This window comes from Raphanus sativus, chromosome 8, assembly GCF_000801105.2.
Source record: "Raphanus sativus cultivar WK10039 chromosome 8, ASM80110v3, whole genome shotgun sequence".
Classification (NCBI taxonomy): Eukaryota; Viridiplantae; Streptophyta; class Magnoliopsida; order Brassicales; family Brassicaceae; genus Raphanus; species Raphanus sativus.
The window spans coordinates 10176699-10192484 of record NC_079518.1 but is presented as its reverse complement, the minus strand read 5'-3'; the positions used below and the strand labels follow the sequence as shown (position 1 = coordinate 10192484).

Genomic DNA, 15786 nt, shown 5'->3' with positions numbered 1-15786 from the left:
ATAAAATATTTCATCAGCAATTGTTATTTTATTTTATTTTTACTTTTTATCATCTGTTATACTATATATTATTATTTTTCTTTAAAATATATTTTAAATATAAGATATCTTCAATATAGAATAATCAATATAATTTTTTTTTTAAATGTGCAACTCACTACAATCTATTTCTAATATTTAAATAAGACGTCAATTATAATTTCATATTTACGTATGATACAGATTTAAAACCGTGAAGTTGTTTCAAATCTAAATGCTTAACTTCCCAAATTCTAGATGTTGTAAACCATTCATGTCTGGTTTTGTTTTAAAAGTTTTCCATTGCTAAAATAAACAATATTAAAATGTTATGTTTTATTTATTTTTGACCCGTTTATTTTTTCTTGGTTTAACATTCATCTTATATTGGTTTTAACAGTTGGATATATTATTCAACAGGTTCATTGTTGATACTTGATAATCTTATATCATTTGTGAAAAAACTATAAGAGACAAATTGGAACGGTCAATCATTTAGTTAAAACAACCAATTTTTTTCACAGAAATATTTATTTTGTGTTGCTCAATAAAGAAATATTTATTTTATTGATTTGTTTTATTCACGTCTAACTATTTAAACCACCTCAAATATAAATAATAATAAAAAAATCAACCTAAAAGAAAAATGTTTTCATCTAAACTATACTATAATATAGTATATGCTTGGAAAAATGAAACAGATAAATGTTATTTTTATAAGTTTTGTTCAACTATTATTTTACAATAAAATATTTCATCAGCAATTGTTATTTTATTATATGTTTTTCATTTTTACCTTTTCTATCATCTGTTATACTATATATTATTATTTTTCTTTAAAATATATTTTAAATATAATTTCATATTTAAGTATGATACAGATTTAAAATTGTAAAGTTGTTTCGAACCTAAATGCTTAACTTCTCAAATTCTAGATGCTATTAGATTATCCATGTCTGGTTTTGTTTTAAAAAATTTCCATAGCTAAAATAAATAATATTAAAATGCTATAGGTTTTTTGAATAATTTTTTTTTTAACATTTGAATTTCTATTAATAATTTATAGAAATTTTAATTTTAAATTTAACTATATAATTAAATTGTATAAAAGTGAACATCTTGCATTATGGACTTCCACTTTATGGAAACCTGCATGGTCAGGGCCAGGGGATCGTTCTATATATCTTAAAACTGATCATAGAGATTTGAAAACTTCACATTATAACTTTTAACCAGATATATATGGCAGCATCTATATTGTATGCATTAAAAACAAATAAAAACTTGAGCCATATCATTGTTATCCGAGTCTATAAACACTTTCAAAACGAAAGGCTCGAGCTCTGTTTTGGAGAACCACAGTGGCTGGTTTCTTGGGAGTACACATCCTTTGACCTGAGTTTCAATGTGAAAATTGTTATGATTTTGAGAAGCAACACAGACTCATTCATTAAAACCATCAATGATATAAAAAAAAAGTCTCGGAACAATACTGATAACGGAGAGAAACAGGATTCTGAAACAAAAGATACTAAGAAAGATCACATAAGAATGATGGAAAAAAAACAAGAATATGTACATCTGAGGATTTGGGTGAATAAAAACTTGAAATCTCTCTCTCAACCACGTCTTTTGCTGAGACGCCATGAGTTAGGCTCGTGATAACGATCATACAGAGGCTCTATGCGTTCCTGGCGCTTACGCTTGCTCATATGTGTTGGATCAGCCACCTTGAAAAACCTTGGAGCTAGCTCCACAAGCCACTTCGGGTCAATAACAATCACTTCTCTCATGTACTCCTTGGTCGTCATCACAAGATCATGATATATCACCCAATCCGGTTGTCTTTGGAACAATGCACTGCCCGGGTGTATGTAAACCGGTTGATTCTCCACTAGCGTCCTGTAACCTCCTTCCTGCTGATCTCTTCTTGCTCCATGGAAGAAGAATCCTGCCGTGATTGCTTTCCTTATCTTCGTCAAGTTCCTCCCCGCGCTTACCACGTCTAGTTTATATCTGTCCATAATGCTGAGAAGCTGTTTCCTCACGTCTTGAGCACGTCGTAACGACCGTGACTGTATGAAGTTCTCAACACACCATTGGCTTGAGAAGTTCTTAGCCTTCCAAGCTTCATACACAGCTAGCAATGTCAAGTGATCACCTTCAGGCTGGAAAAACTTCGCCTTCTTCTGGTCTGCTTGAGCTTGCTTCTCTCTTGGTCTATAAAATATGTTTTCCGTCTGGATCATAGCAATCACCGTCAAAACCTCGTCGCTGCAACCAAGATCCACACTCGCTAGCAACATTTTAGAGAGCGGTGGCTCGAGAGGAAACTCGGCCATTTTTCTACCTAGCCTTGTCAACAGTCCTTCCTCATCCAAAGCTCCCAGGCTGTACAGCTGCTCCATAGCAGAGATCAAGGCTTGCGGTTGGGGTGGATCCATGAAGTCAAACGACAACAGGTCATTGATACCCATTGCTTTCATGGTGAGGGTTGTCATTCCCAGGTTAACCCTCTGGATCTCAGGGATCGACGTAGGAGGCATCTCGTTACGGTACGCGCTCTCCGTGTAGAGACGGTAACATTTCCCAGGGCCAGTACGACCAGCACGCCCAGCTCTCTGCTTCGCTGATGCCTGTGAGATTGGAGTTATGACAAGCGACTCTAGTCCTTGCTTTGGATTATACACGTTCTGCTTCGCAAACCCGGGATCAACAACGTAATATATCCCATCTATTGTCAAAGAAGCTTCTGCGATGTTTGTAGCTACAACTACTTTCCGGGTGCCAGGAGGAGGAGGATCAAATATTCTAGACTGCATTTCGCTAGGAAGGGCACTGTAAACAGGGAGTATGATGAGTTCAGGAACGTTTTTGCCTAGACTTTTCATTCTCTCGTACAGAGACTGACATGCAGAATCAATCTCTTCCTGTCCCGTCAAAAAGAGAAGAATGTCACCCTCTGGCTCAGTCAAGTGAATCTCAAGAACTGTGTTCAGAGCTGCATCCAAGTAATCGCTTTCTGGCTGTTTTTTATAAAGAATCTCTACAGGGAAGGTTCTTCCAGGAATTATAAAGATGTTGCATTTGAAGAAATACTCAGAGAATTTGTCTGCGTCTAACGTGGCGGATGTGACAATCAGACGAAGGTCAGGCCTGCGTTCCAACAGCTTTTTTAGAAGACCAAACAAGACGTCAGTGTGAATCGTCCGCTCGTGAGCTTCGTCAAGCATTATAACAGAGTAGTGAGAGAGGTTTTCATCAATCAGAATCTCCCTAAGAAGCATACCATCAGTCATGTACTTGATCACCGTGTCTGGTCCAGTACAATCCTCAAACCGGATAGCAAACCCTACCTCCTCTCCCAAACGACAACCAAACTCCTCAGCTACTCTCTTTGCAACAGACATTGCTGCCACCCTGCGAGGCTGCGTACACCCAATTTTTCCTTTCGTAGTGTAACCAGCTTCGGCAAGATACTGAGTCACCTGTGTCGTCTTACCTGAACCAGTTTCACCAATGACCACCAAGACTTGATTATCATGGACAGCCTGTATCAGCTCCTTTTTAAGCATGTATATAGGAAGGCTCTCCCTTTGCTCCTGGATAGAAAGCTTTGATCTTTTCCCAAAAGATGGAGTTTTCCCGAAAGCATCCTTCTTCCACTCAGGCATGCCATAAGCAGACAATCCAACACCTCTAAGCTCATGTGCAAGATGCCTTTCACCAGTCTCAGGCATAGGATCTTCCCAAGGACGATTCAGATCCTTGGGGATAGAGTCGAGCACTGTTCTCTGCTGCTGTTCCCTCATTTCTCTCCTCTCCTTGGTGAGCGCAGACTGAAGTGCAGCAGCACGGCTCAAGGAGCCTTCTGGATTCTTGAAAACCCTGACAGGAGACATGTCAGCAGAGTACCTGGTCCGCCCTTGCAAGAAGGCAGGTACTTCTTCGTTCATCTCAATCTCAAGCTCTTCTTCCTCCTGATAAAGCATCACATCTCCATCCTCATCGTAATCTGGAAACTCGGTAGCTTTCAAGGCACCAGAAGCAATGAGCTGCTTCGCTTCCCATCTCTCAGGGGAGCTCATCCTCTTCAGTCGTCTGCGTGAAGGTGCTGCTACATTAATCTCCTTAACAATCCTGATACCTGAAATCCCAGTCTTGGTGACGTGGCCATCCTTTGTTCTATACGATGGATTACTCCTCCCTAAATCATCATCATCATCATATGAAGAAGGCTTCTTCAAGTCTGTACCCGTGTTCTGATCAACATCCTTGATGGAAAGACTATACTTACCACCCTCTTTAATAGATACAACTTTGACATAAACCTCCATATCCCGCTTCACCACACTTCTGGTAGCCATCTGAGAAACATGAACCAAACCTTCTTTGCCTCTAAACCTATCAAACTGAACAAAGCAGCCAGAGTCCATCACCCTAGTCACTCTACCTTTGTAAACCTCATACAACTCAGGCTCGTTTGCGCCCCTATCACTTCTTCCACCACCACGTGACCTATCACCTCCTTCACGTGATCTATCACTTCTTCTATCATCTCGATCCCGATCCCTTCGATCCTTAGTATCCTCCTTGATCGCTGACGCTTTGGATTTTGGGGGCTGAGGAGGAGGGTAGATGTCGCGGATTGCAGTTAAGAGCGAGCGGACTAAATAATCAGGAAGCTCTGCGTCGTCCTTCTTCAGCTTCTTATCGAGTTCATCGGCGGTCTCGGAGTTGCGGCCGAGATGGATTATGTACTCCGCTAAGTACTTTGGACCTACACCTACATGCGTTTCCAGTTCGTTACAGACGTGGGAGACTAGAGCTAGGTGGTTTAGTTTCTTCATCATCGCAGCCACCAATCACAAGATGATGAATCCCCAAGATGTTAGGGATTGAATCCAACTTTGTGCTTTAGGATAACAATGAATCAAACGTATCTTTACTCAATAATGCAAAAGCTAGTTTACTAATATTGATATCGTCTCTCTCTCTCTCTCTCTCTCTCGTTATCGTCTGTGTGTGTGTTTTCGGATGATCTTAAACCCTTGACTACCTCCCTATTTATAATCCCAGCCACCGTCATTAGTTTTCCTTTTCCTTCTCTTGTGTGAAAAGGAAACTAACATAATTATCCTTTTTTGTTGCAGGTTTTCATCGTCGCATCGCAAGATTTACATAAATGGGCCAGGAATTGGGCCTTTAAAGAACAAGTTTGTTTGTAAACTGAACTGACGTTTAGAAGCGATTTCAAATCCGCGTTTTTAAAGGGATCAAAGCTGACCCCACGGCGTCTCTAATCTAATCTCCTCCGTCGTGAACTCTGATTCCTCCCCTCCCTCCCAAGGCAATGGCGTCGAACAGCAGAGAAGCGAGGAGGCGGAAGATCTTAGAAAGAGGATCCGATCGTCTGGCTTTTATCACTGGTCAGATCAACGGCGTTCCTCCTCCTTCTTCCGATCCCACTTCCCTTACTCAATCTCATCTCCGCACTAGTGATTCCTCACTGGAGATGATTCCGCCTACTGATCGAGAAACAGGTTCTCTTTCGCCTCCCCTACGATCATCCTCGAATTGTTATTGGGTAGAAGCATAGGGAAGCAGTCAAGTTTAGTTATAGATTCGAATTCATATATACGAAGTATGAACAAATATATATATACGATTAGAAGATGCATTTGTAGAGAGTGGTGAAGGAAGGAAGGAACCCCACTGTTTGTGAATGCTCTCTTTTGATGAACTTATCAAGAAACACCTTTTGATGATCCTGCTTGTGTCATTTTGCAGCTTTCATCAGTCATCAGGAAAATATGGATCGTATCATCCATCCAAGCAGAGCAGAATCTCCTCAGCCTCTCAAGTATACACAAACGTTGGCTGCTTCAGACCCCAGAGAGACAAGGGTACAACAGTCTCAAGCATTTACTCCTCTGGTTAGTTTTGTGAACACCATCACTCCAAAACAAATTGGAGCCGCCATTGATGCTTCCGAATACGGACGGATGTTCTCATCTCTTTTGATCGCCCTTCTTGTCCTACTATCTCATCTCGGCTTCTCTTCCCTGGGCAGCATTGTAAGCTTCAGACCTGTCTTCTTACTTCTCTTGACCGATGCCACCATTGTGCTGGGACGTGTTCTGCTCAGCCATCATGGAGATCCTTCCTCGGCTTCAAGGCGAGAAAACTCAGTAATGAATGGACAACAAGGCATAGCGGACCAAGTGGGCAACGCCCTGGAGATGGTCCTGACGATGAAGAAGATAATGAACGCTGTTTCTATGGATTTTAGCTTGTACGCTGTGTTTCTCATATGCGGCCTCTTGTTCACATAAACCATCTTTGCTTAGCTCCTCCTTCTAGGTTTGTGTTTTCTTATTTATTTCTCTTACTTTTTTTTATAGAGTACACTTGTGTGTGTCAAAACATATGTAATCCAGTATTTGGTTTGTTTGATAATAAAGACAAGCTTTAATGTCTTATCATTCATTATGTTCTGTTAATGGTTTTGATCTTTTGAGTAGAACGATGAAATAATGGATCTTGTACTCGTTATAGATGTAAATTATAAGGTCGATTAGATTTAACAATGTAACATCTGGCAGCATCTCTAAGCATGACATCAGTGCTCTTATCATCTTTTTCAAAGTACAGAGTTGTTGAAGCTAGAAGATTTTTATCAAAAGCATGGAGTTCGTTCCCACAATAACAAGCATGGAGTAGAACTGTGATGGTATGTGCATCATCCATCAGGTCTTGCACTCACTCTTTCAAGCTTAGCCTAGCGTTTTGCACCTTGAGAGACAGCTGAAACTTGTGTTCATCCAAATCTCTCAAAACAGACAACAGGTTTGCTCGATACACTTCGCATCGCTGACCTGTCCTCTCAAGTTCAGCTGTCAGCTCAAGTATGGTCCTCTCCTTTTCACCCTGACACTGAAGTTCGTTAACCCCAGGATGATTCATTCCATTGGCAGTTTCTTGAGCCTCCTCAGAACGGTAAGAAGAATCCCCTCCTCTAGTTTTACTACTTGCAGCAGCAGCAGCAGCAACCTTCTTGGCAGCTTCATCCAAGGCAACCACTGCAGCTTTATAAACCTGAATAGACTTGGCTCCCTCCTCAACATACTTAGTTGCTTCTTGGCGGAGATTCTCATAACAGACGGTTAAAGATTCATCGCAACCACCGTTTGAAGAAAACTCGCCACTCTTCGCTTCCTTGGTCCACCTCCTCAGTATATACCTAGACGGAAGAGTAAAAACATTCCCAGCACTGAACACAGCCAATATATGTCTACAAACAATCCCCGAATACTCAAACATCCTACAGCTGCAACTAGCTTTCACCTCACCAGACTCAAACTCAACACTGTGACCTCCCCCGAACTTCCCCACACGGTAAGTGGAATCACTCATCTTACTCACAGGATTCTCAGGGATCTCAACCAACTCCTCCTGAAACCTCGAAAACGCCGCTCGTGTATACACTCCAGCAGCCTGCTTCTCCATGGGAGAACTCGTCTTCAAAACCGGAGCAGTGTTAGCCGATTCGTAATCCTCTCTCAGCTCCTTCACACGCCAGCTGTTAACAGCTTCCTCGCACCGAGTCATAACCGTCTCCAACGTCGTCGACGCGTCCACAAACCCGTGGAAAAAGCTCTCATCACTACTACTACACAGCTCTCCGAAAAACGTGTCTTTAATAAAAACAGGAACCCACTGTTCCCTCACACTATAAATAGACTGAACCCAGTGATCATCCTCTAAACAATACCTCCTCACGACAGAGTCCCACGCCCCCTCGAACTCAGCAACCGTCTCCGTCGCGCCGACACAGCTCAAGAACTCCGATTCGAACCCGGGGTGAGACCGAGACAGGTGACCGAGCTTCTCGATTATAAGAGGGAGGCTGAAACGGAGACGCGCCTGGGGGAAAGCCTGAGAAGCGGCGAGGTGGATCACGGGATCAGGCTCGAGGGTGATTGAAGGAGGAGGGGGAGAAGCGGACATGGCTTGGAGCCAGGAGTGGAAGAGCCAGGAGAGGGAGGATTGGGATTGGTTGAGGAGGAGAGCGCAGCCGAAGAGGAGAGGCTGGCCGTGGTGGTTGAAGCCTGTGAAGGCCGCGAGAGGGAGCTGAGGGTTGCGCCTGACGTAGGCGGTGTCGAATACGAGTGTGTCGCCGAAGTGGGCGTAGTTCGACCTGCAGGTGGGATCGGCCCAGAAAATGTTTCCGTTATTGTCGTCGTCTTGCTCCAATGCGTAGGAGAAAGATGGATTCTCGAGGTGGTTGCGTTTCAGGTAGTTCAAGACGTGCTCCAGAGTCATCGCGGTATCGATTCCGCGGCAACTAGGTTTGTGACTTGGCAGAAGCGAGAGATGAATTGAGAGGAACTGCACAGATATAACTGCAAGACTATAACCCTAGAACCTGTACTGGCGACGGAGTCATCCGGAGAGATGAGTGGCAGTCGAATCGAAACGGTTAGACGATGAAACTATTTGGGCTTATTGACTTGTTGGGCTCAACCCATTGAACAGGTATATAGATGAGAAAGATAAATGATTTTTTAGTAATTTAAACCCTCGAATAAAAAGTCAATAAAATAAATCCTCGACTGAAAATTATATGAAATAAATCATCATTTTTATGTCGGTTAATATTCTCGTCCCTCCGTAACATTTATCGTCAACAACGTTTCTAACGTCGGCATGTTTCCTCACAAAAGTTAACATCGTGAGAGTCATTTCAAAGACTCCCAAATTTAAAAATTAAGATCTTTCAGAAATATGAAAAGAGAGAATCTGCATCATATGTAAATCTATTTCGTCAAATCTTAGATCATATTGTTTTTGTACATGCTTCAATAAATTTGATTTGAGCATTTTGTGTGTTGTGAAGTAAAAATTAATGGATCTTGAGCCTGGAATTCCAAGGAGATGCTACTTTAGAACTGCCATTATTATGTTAAGGTCAACTACTGCAAGTAATCCGAGCAGAAGGTTTTATTGATGAGTAAATTTGGGTTAAAACCATGTTTTCAAATGGCTTGATGAAGTACATGATGAAAAGTTTGGAGTTATGGCAAACAAACTAGTGAAAATAGAGCAAGATTTGGCTAACTTAAAATCAGACTTAGCTGATATGAAATTAATTCTATCATATGATCTAGATATGCTTTATCTAATGATCTGATGTTTGTAAAATAGTGCTTTGTTTATATAATCAACTTAATTTACTTATTTAATATGTGTTTTTTAGAACTTTCTTTTAGGTGCTTTACATGAGCAACTTGCTAATTTGTTAGTGTAGAAAATGGTCATGGACAGTTTAGTGTCAATAACATTTTATGTAGTGAAATATTCAAACAACAACCTAAAAATTACATTTATGGGTGGTCTTGGAATTTACTTGGACTGATAACTGCAATGATGTTGAAACAACATTAACTCATATTTTTACTGTTAATTGTATACTATAATTATTGTTTTCGAATGTAATAAAAGTATTAAATTTGATATGAATAATTTTGCTTTATAATAAAAATTATGTTATTGTTCCAAAATAAAATGAGATTATTGATTGATTTTACATACATGTACATGTGTAATCTTTTGATCTATTATGGGTCATACAGCTACATATGTGCATTGGATGATTGTTGGAGGTCTTCTACCACTTGTTATTGGCGGTTTCATCCACCCATGGACAACAAAATCTATAGTCATGTGAGTTGTTATTCTAGCATTGAAGACTATGTTAATATTGGTGGGATTTTGAGTTTTTACGAGTTGGTTTTATGAGATTGATGTTTACATAGTTTCAATGAAATGTTTAATTTTGAATATGGAGAGAGGAAAATTAGAGCTTTATCGAGTTAGGTTTATGCGATTGAACTAAAATGCCTTGAAGAACAGTTGGAGAAGCAACTCAATGAGCAAAAGCAGAAGGAGGAAAGCTGGAAGATAGCACAAAGCAGCTTCAAGTACTGTTTGCGGGAACTTCTCCAAGAAAACATCACCAACGTGGAGTGGAACAACTTAATTCATACAATCAGCTTAATGCATACCATCAGTTTTACAACAAGGTAATTAAACCCTCTTCCAAATAGTTATGTTTGATGATTGTTTTTTAATTTTGAAGTTATCTTATTATAGATTTTTGTGATTATTAATTGTGCTTTCAGGATAAACTCATCATTGGATCTCCATTAGAAAGATTTCCAGATTTGTTTTGAATATTAATTGGGTTTTAGAAACATGTTTATTTCGAATATTAGGGGAGGGAGGGAGGGACTTAGAGCTTTTTCGAGTTGGGTTTATAAGATCGAACTAAAACGTCTTGTAGAAAAGTTGGAGAAGCAGCTCAATGAGCAAAAGCAGAAGGAGAAAAGCTAGAAGATAGAACAAATCATCTTCAAGAACTTTTTGGGGAACTTCTCCAAGAAAACATCACTAACGTAGAGTGGAACATCTTAATGCATACCCTCAACTTTACAACAAGATAACTAAACCCTCTTTCAAATAGTTGTGTTTGATGATTGTTTCTTAATTTTAAAGTTATTATGTTATGGAGTTTTGTGATTATTAATCGTGCTTTCAAGATAATCTCATCACTGAATCTCCACTAGAAATTTTTTCCAGATTTGCTCCCCATTGAATGAGTACAGTTGTGGCTTTTAAAGGGTACATTACTAGAAAGAACTTGGAGTCTTGATAGCCAATCTCATCTCCATCACTGCATTAGTGGTGACCTTTGCAAACAAAGATACCAAGGTCATGTTCCCACTTGGATTTATGACCTTGTGTGGCACTGTTGTTGGCAATGTGTTTAATAACAGTTTCAACAAAATCTACTATGAATAAAATTTGTTGTTAACTTCAAGTTTTTTTTTGTTTAAATTGCAGGATTCTGATGTAAAAGTCCTATCACACTAAAAAAAACCATGCAATCAAATAACATGGGTGTTGGCTGGAGTTGTGATTTCATTGCTAGTGGGTGGATTCATAGAGACTTGGGTAACAAGATGTTCTGTTAATTATGCTGCAACACTAGTTGTGAAGGTAGCATCACTGGCAGCATAGAAAGCCTCTTACAAGATCAAATTTGAAAAAACTGCATCCATTGTTGGACTTGGAGTGATTGGTATATCTCTTGCAGCAGCTGTTCCTAACTCATTATCATTATATGAAGGAAGTGAAACCAAGGGTTCATGGCACGAAACTTGAAGTATATATCAGAAATCTGAACTCATAGTTGCATATTTTGAAACATTCGAAATGTCAAATCTAGAATATGATAAGAAATCTGATGTATAATCCCAATAAGCAAAAACCGCTTATGGTTGTTGTTTATGATGAGCAACTCAATGACCAAAACAAGAATATGGAGTAAAAAAAAAGAAATTTGAAAAATGGAGTGAACGAAATCTTTGAAGAAGAATTTGATAGACTAATAATGTCTCAAAATGTACAAAGAAGACACAGTCCTGGTTGGAATAATAAAAAGATAATTAGGTGGACTTGAAAATTCTTTTTCTTTAGCTATCAAATGAGTTTAATAAAAACAGGAACCCACTGTTCCCTCACACTATAAATAGACTGAACCCAATGATCATCCTCCAGACAGTACCTCCTCACGACAGAGTCCCAAGCCCCCTCGAACTCACCAACCGTCTCCGTCGCACGGACACAGCTCAAGAACTCCGATTCGAACCCGGGGTGAGACCGAGACACGTGACCGAGCTTCTCCGCGATAAGCGGGAGGCTGAAACGGAGACGCGCCTGGGGAAAAGCCTGAGAAGCGGCGAGGTGGATCACGGGGTCGGGCTCGAGGGTGACGGAAGGAGGAGGAGGAGAAGCGGACATGGCTCGGAGCCAGGAGTGGAAGAGCCAGGCGAGGGAGGATTGGGATTGGTTGAGGAGGAGAGCGCAGCCGAAGAGGAGAGGCTGCCCGTGGTGGTTGAATCCCGTGAAGGCGGCGAGAGGGAGCTGAGGGTTGCGCCTGACGTAGGTGGTGTCGAAGACGAGTGTGTCGCCGAAGTGGGCGTAGTTCGACCTGCAGGAGGGATCGGCCCAGAAAATGTTTCCGTTATTGTCGTCGTCGTTTTCCTCCAATGCGTAGGAGAAAGATGGATTCTCGAGGTGGTTGCGTTTCAGGTAGTTCAAGACGTGCTCCAGACTCATCATCGCGGGTATCGATTCCGCCGCGACGGAGTTTGTGACTTGGCAGAAGCGAGAGATAATCGAGAGGAACTGCACAGAGATGATGATGATGATGACGACTGCAAGACTATAACCCTAGAACCTGTACTGTCGACGGGGTAATTCAGAGAGATGTGTAGCATTCGAATCGAAACGGGTAGACGATGAAACTATTTGGGCTTATTGACTTCTTGGGCTCAGCTCATTGAACAGGTATATAGATTAAAATTATATCAATTTTATATTTTTAAAATAAATATATTGCTAGTATATATTAATATTCTAATATTAAACTAAATGATAACATTCATCTTATGAAAATTTATAAAACGGGTTAAGTTGTTAAACTAAATATTAAAATAATTTAAATTTAAATTGTTCACAAATATTTTGTATAACTAGAAAACACGTAAAAATAAATTTATATATATTTGTGAAAATATTTTGTAAATTTTCAAGAAAATCATATTTAAAATAAGTCAAAAATTTTTAAAGTCTATATATATATATTTGTACGCTTAAATAAAACTATAACACAATTCAATTTATTCTCAAAAGTAAATATCAAATAAATCGATAAAAATAAATAAAATTAAATATATGTTTTATTAAAATAAAAAGTTATATATAAATATTCATACTCTTAGAAGCTAGATCAACTTAAACAACTACTTTTCTTAAACAACTACTTTTGCTTGTGGTTATAAAAGTTATTAAGAAAGTTTTTTTCAGAAGTCACGACTTTGTATAACATGACTTATTCCTATAACTTATCACAAATTCTTGGTTGAGTTTCTCTGGCTATAGTCTAACGATTTGTAATTTCTATTCATGTTTACTTAAATTTAGGAAGCCGCAAAATGGATGTCAAAAGCTTTGTACTCTTATCAAAACGGAAATGAATAGAGAATATTTCGACTTCGACTGTGACCGCAAATGGGTCTTCTCAGGTTTCCATGCAGACATGCTAGTGTTTGGGCTCATGGAGAAAGCAGTCTCGAACTTTGGAAGCGGTATTTGTTTTCTTGCTTTTTATTGTGAGACTATTGTTTAAATTTCAAGTGTTATGGTTTTTCAATTATCTTTCACAGAATTAGTTTTTTTTTTCCTTTTATTTTGATAAACCCAACATTAAAAAGACACTTATTCCTAGTTCTCACAAAATAATATAATTGTATCTAAATATTTATAAACATAAAAAAATAAATAATTTTTTGAAACTCACAAATATGAGTATTTACTATGTTATTTATTTTAGCAATTATTTTTCTTATGATAAAGATTCTAGTATGTATTGCAAAAAAAAAGACATAAATTAATTATATTATTTCTGGTTCTGTTTATTTCGGGTTTTGTTATGATTCAACAGTGGAAATCATTTGAATAAAATCTTGAACATTTAAAATTTTATTAATATAGTATAATATCTTTCCTTTTTACTGATAAAATATATCAAAAGAAAGGCGAAAAAAATCTCTAAATTAAATGATCGAATGAACAAGGATGGGTTCGATTTGCTTTGTTGAGTACCAATTTCAGCTCGGACCGGGTTCGATTTTCTAATCTAATTGTCGGTTTGATGATACATAGGCGGAGATAGCTTTACCTCTTACTTTGTCGTGTAGCCAGTAGCCCTAACCTCGAACGATTTCCACCTCTTTAAGAAAGAAAGCCCTAATCATCTCACATCACATCCCTTGAGAAACCAGCTTCCCGAAGCTTCCTACCTTCTCTTGTTTTCTACCTCTATATATCAATCAATCCACAAATCTATATAATCTTGGAACCCTAATTATCAATCGCTTTCCAGAAATCACCGCCCATCAAAGTTTATAGAAAGATCGAATTGTTTGATTAGTGACGATTGTATCCCTTATCCATTGCTTGATTCATCTCCCGATCGTTTCCTTTACTTGTTTTTTTGTAAAGATCGCACCTTTTTGAGCTGTTGTTGTCTGAATCTTCGATTGATTGTTTGAGAGAGAAGCAAAAGATGGTCGGTGGTGGAAACAGGAGAGACGAAGGATCGATGATGCCGATTCAGAACACCAACTTGTTCGCTGCGTTGGATACTCGTAAGAAGAAGAAGAATAAGGCTGGTGGTGGTAAGAGCAAGGGCTCCTCCTCCTCCTCCTCGTCGCAGCACAAGGAGCCTGAGCCACAGGTCTTCTGGGCACCTACGCCTCTCAAAGCCAAGGCTTGGGCCGATATCGACAGCGACGATGAAGACGATGACTATTTCGCTACCACCGCTCCTCCCCAGTCCTTGTGGAATGCTTCTGATGCGAAAGAGACTAACGTTGAGGTTAGTTTTCGTTGTCTTTTATGTTGTGTGTATATGTTTCAATCTGGTGTCTCCTTGTGTTGAATTGGGTTTGAGTGAAACTACTCTAATTGATGTTATAGAGTTCAGTTCAATGGTTTTGTCTTTTTTACTTTACTTGATAGTTTGATAGTTGATAGTCCTGTTGTCTTTTCATTTTTTTGTGGTTGAGATGAGTTTTTGCTTTTAATGTAGCAGGAAAGTGAAAGTGAAGAAGATATTCTTGGTGAAGGTGATGATGATGATGATGATGATTTGGAGGAAGAGCATGAGACGCAAGTTCATCCACAAGCAGCAGAGCCTGAGGTGAAGAAGGCTCCTGAAGTTGCTGCACCACCTAAGGAGGCAGAGAGGCAGCTTTCCAAGAAAGAGAGGAGACAGAAGGAACTTGCTGAGATTGATGCTTTGTTAGCTGATTTTGGAATTGCGCCCAAGGATACTAATAATCTTCAAGAGAACACTCAAGGTATATATATTGCTCTACTTTATTCTAATGATTATGTCTTGCATCTGTTTACTGAAACTGATAAAAAGTTTCTTACCGAACAGATAAGCAGGAAAAGAAAGAAGTCAATGGAGAAGGAGAGAAGAAGGAGAACGCAACCGGAGAATCAAAGGCATCAAAGAAGAAGAAAAAGAAGGATAAACAGAAGGAGGCAAAAGAATCTCAGGAAGAAGTGAAGAGCAACGCAGATTCTGCTGCTGGAGGTGAGCCCGCTGAACAGGAGCAGGAGGAGGCTGCTTCTTCTTCCATGGATATCCAAGAAAGGATAAAGAAGATTGCATCGATGAAGAAGAAGAAGTCAAGCAAAGAGACTGATGCCGCTGCGAAAGTTGCAGCACAAGAAGCAGCTGCGAGGAAGGCAAAGCTGGCTGCCGCAAAGAAGAAGAAAGAGAAGAATCACTACAACCAGCAGCCAGTGAGGTGAAATCGATCGCACCCCAACCCACCCGTTTTGATATATGAACATGTGTTTCCCTCCTCTTTCTGTTCATATGAGACTTGGCTTTTGTTAGAATCTTTTGAATGTGGGGGATCTTGTTGAGTCGTCGTACTTATACAGATGTGACTTTGATCTTTTGATTGTGTTATTTTTACACAACCGGACATAACAAGAAAAGCTTTCTCTTTAAAATTTGTTTTGCTCTTTCTTACTTTTTTTTTTTGATGTCTTTGTATGCTCACATTAATCCCCTCAGAAGTTCATAATTGAGTAGTATTTGATAATAACGTATTTTAAATT

General features: G+C 39.4%; 5 protein-coding genes across 6 annotated transcripts; 3 read left to right on the top strand and 2 right to left on the bottom strand.

Annotated features, from left to right (window-relative positions):
• Positions 1-886: 886 nt before the first annotated feature.
• On the bottom strand, positions 887-5096 carry LOC108821944 (probable pre-mRNA-splicing factor ATP-dependent RNA helicase DEAH5). Its single transcript, XM_018594939.2, has 2 exons — positions 1598-5096; positions 887-1413 (listed from the first exon to the last, which is right to left on the bottom strand). Exon 1 carries the CDS (start codon positions 4869-4871, stop codon positions 1638-1640), a length of 3234 nt encoding a protein of 1077 aa, XP_018450441.1. The 5' UTR covers positions 4872-5096; the 3' UTR covers positions 887-1413; positions 1598-1637.
• Positions 5097-5232: 136 nt separating this feature from the next.
• Positions 5233-6500, top strand: LOC108822285 (uncharacterized). Its single transcript, XM_018595324.2, has 2 exons — positions 5233-5561; positions 5809-6500. Exons 1-2 carry the CDS (start codon positions 5372-5374, stop codon positions 6351-6353), a joined length of 735 nt encoding a protein of 244 aa, XP_018450826.1. The 5' UTR covers positions 5233-5371; the 3' UTR covers positions 6354-6500.
• Positions 6501-6547: 47 nt separating this feature from the next.
• Positions 6548-8587, bottom strand: LOC108822282 (protein FAR1-RELATED SEQUENCE 9). Its single transcript, XM_018595321.2, has one exon. It carries the CDS (start codon positions 8341-8343, stop codon positions 6781-6783), a length of 1563 nt encoding a protein of 520 aa, XP_018450823.1. The 5' UTR covers positions 8344-8587; the 3' UTR covers positions 6548-6780.
• Positions 8588-11625: 3038 nt separating this feature from the next.
• On the top strand, positions 11626-13300 carry LOC130498967 (uncharacterized). Its single transcript, XM_056992832.1, has 2 exons — positions 11626-12432; positions 13069-13300. Exon 1 carries the CDS (start codon positions 11626-11628, stop codon positions 12340-12342), a length of 717 nt encoding a protein of 238 aa, XP_056848812.1. The 3' UTR covers positions 12343-12432; positions 13069-13300.
• A 570-nt stretch (positions 13301-13870) lies between these two features.
• On the top strand, positions 13871-15678 carry LOC108822283 (uncharacterized). Of its 2 annotated transcripts, none has more exons than XM_018595322.2 (3): positions 13871-14524; positions 14738-15008; positions 15092-15678. In XM_018595322.2, exons 1-3 carry the CDS (start codon positions 14213-14215, stop codon positions 15469-15471), a joined length of 963 nt encoding a protein of 320 aa, XP_018450824.1. In that variant the 5' UTR covers positions 13871-14212; the 3' UTR covers positions 15472-15678. The 2 variants fall into 2 exon arrangements, with proteins under 2 accessions (XP_018450824.1, XP_018450825.1); XM_018595323.2 differs by having other exon boundaries at positions 13874-14524; positions 14741-15008.
• The last annotated feature ends 108 nt before the right edge of the window (positions 15679-15786 follow it).

What these genes read in the sequence shown, in the direction of transcription:
- LOC130498967 (XM_056992832.1), top strand. Translation starts at nt 11,626, where the DNA reads ATGATCATCCTCCAGACAGTACCTCCTCACGACAGAGTCCCAAGCCCC.
- LOC108822285 (XM_018595324.2), top strand. Translation starts at nt 5,372, where the DNA reads ATGGCGTCGAACAGCAGAGAAGCGAGGAGGCGGAAGATCTTAGAAAGA. An exon ending in GCCTACTGATCGAGAAACAG is followed by an intron (nt 5,562 to 5,808) that starts GTTCTCTTTCGC and finishes GTCATTTTGCAG; the next exon opens with CTTTCATCAGTCATCAGGAA.
- LOC108821944 (XM_018594939.2), bottom strand. Translation starts at nt 4,871, where the DNA reads ATGATGAAGAAACTAAACCACCTAGCTCTAGTCTCCCACGTCTGTAAC.
- LOC108822282 (XM_018595321.2), bottom strand. Translation starts at nt 8,343, where the DNA reads ATGACTCTGGAGCACGTCTTGAACTACCTGAAACGCAACCACCTCGAG.
- LOC108822283 (XM_018595322.2), top strand. Translation starts at nt 14,213, where the DNA reads ATGGTCGGTGGTGGAAACAGGAGAGACGAAGGATCGATGATGCCGATT. An exon ending in CGAAAGAGACTAACGTTGAG is followed by an intron (nt 14,525 to 14,737) that starts GTTAGTTTTCGT and finishes CTTTTAATGTAG; the next exon opens with CAGGAAAGTGAAAGTGAAGA. An exon ending in TCTTCAAGAGAACACTCAAG is followed by an intron (nt 15,009 to 15,091) that starts GTATATATATTG and finishes CTTACCGAACAG; the next exon opens with ATAAGCAGGAAAAGAAAGAA.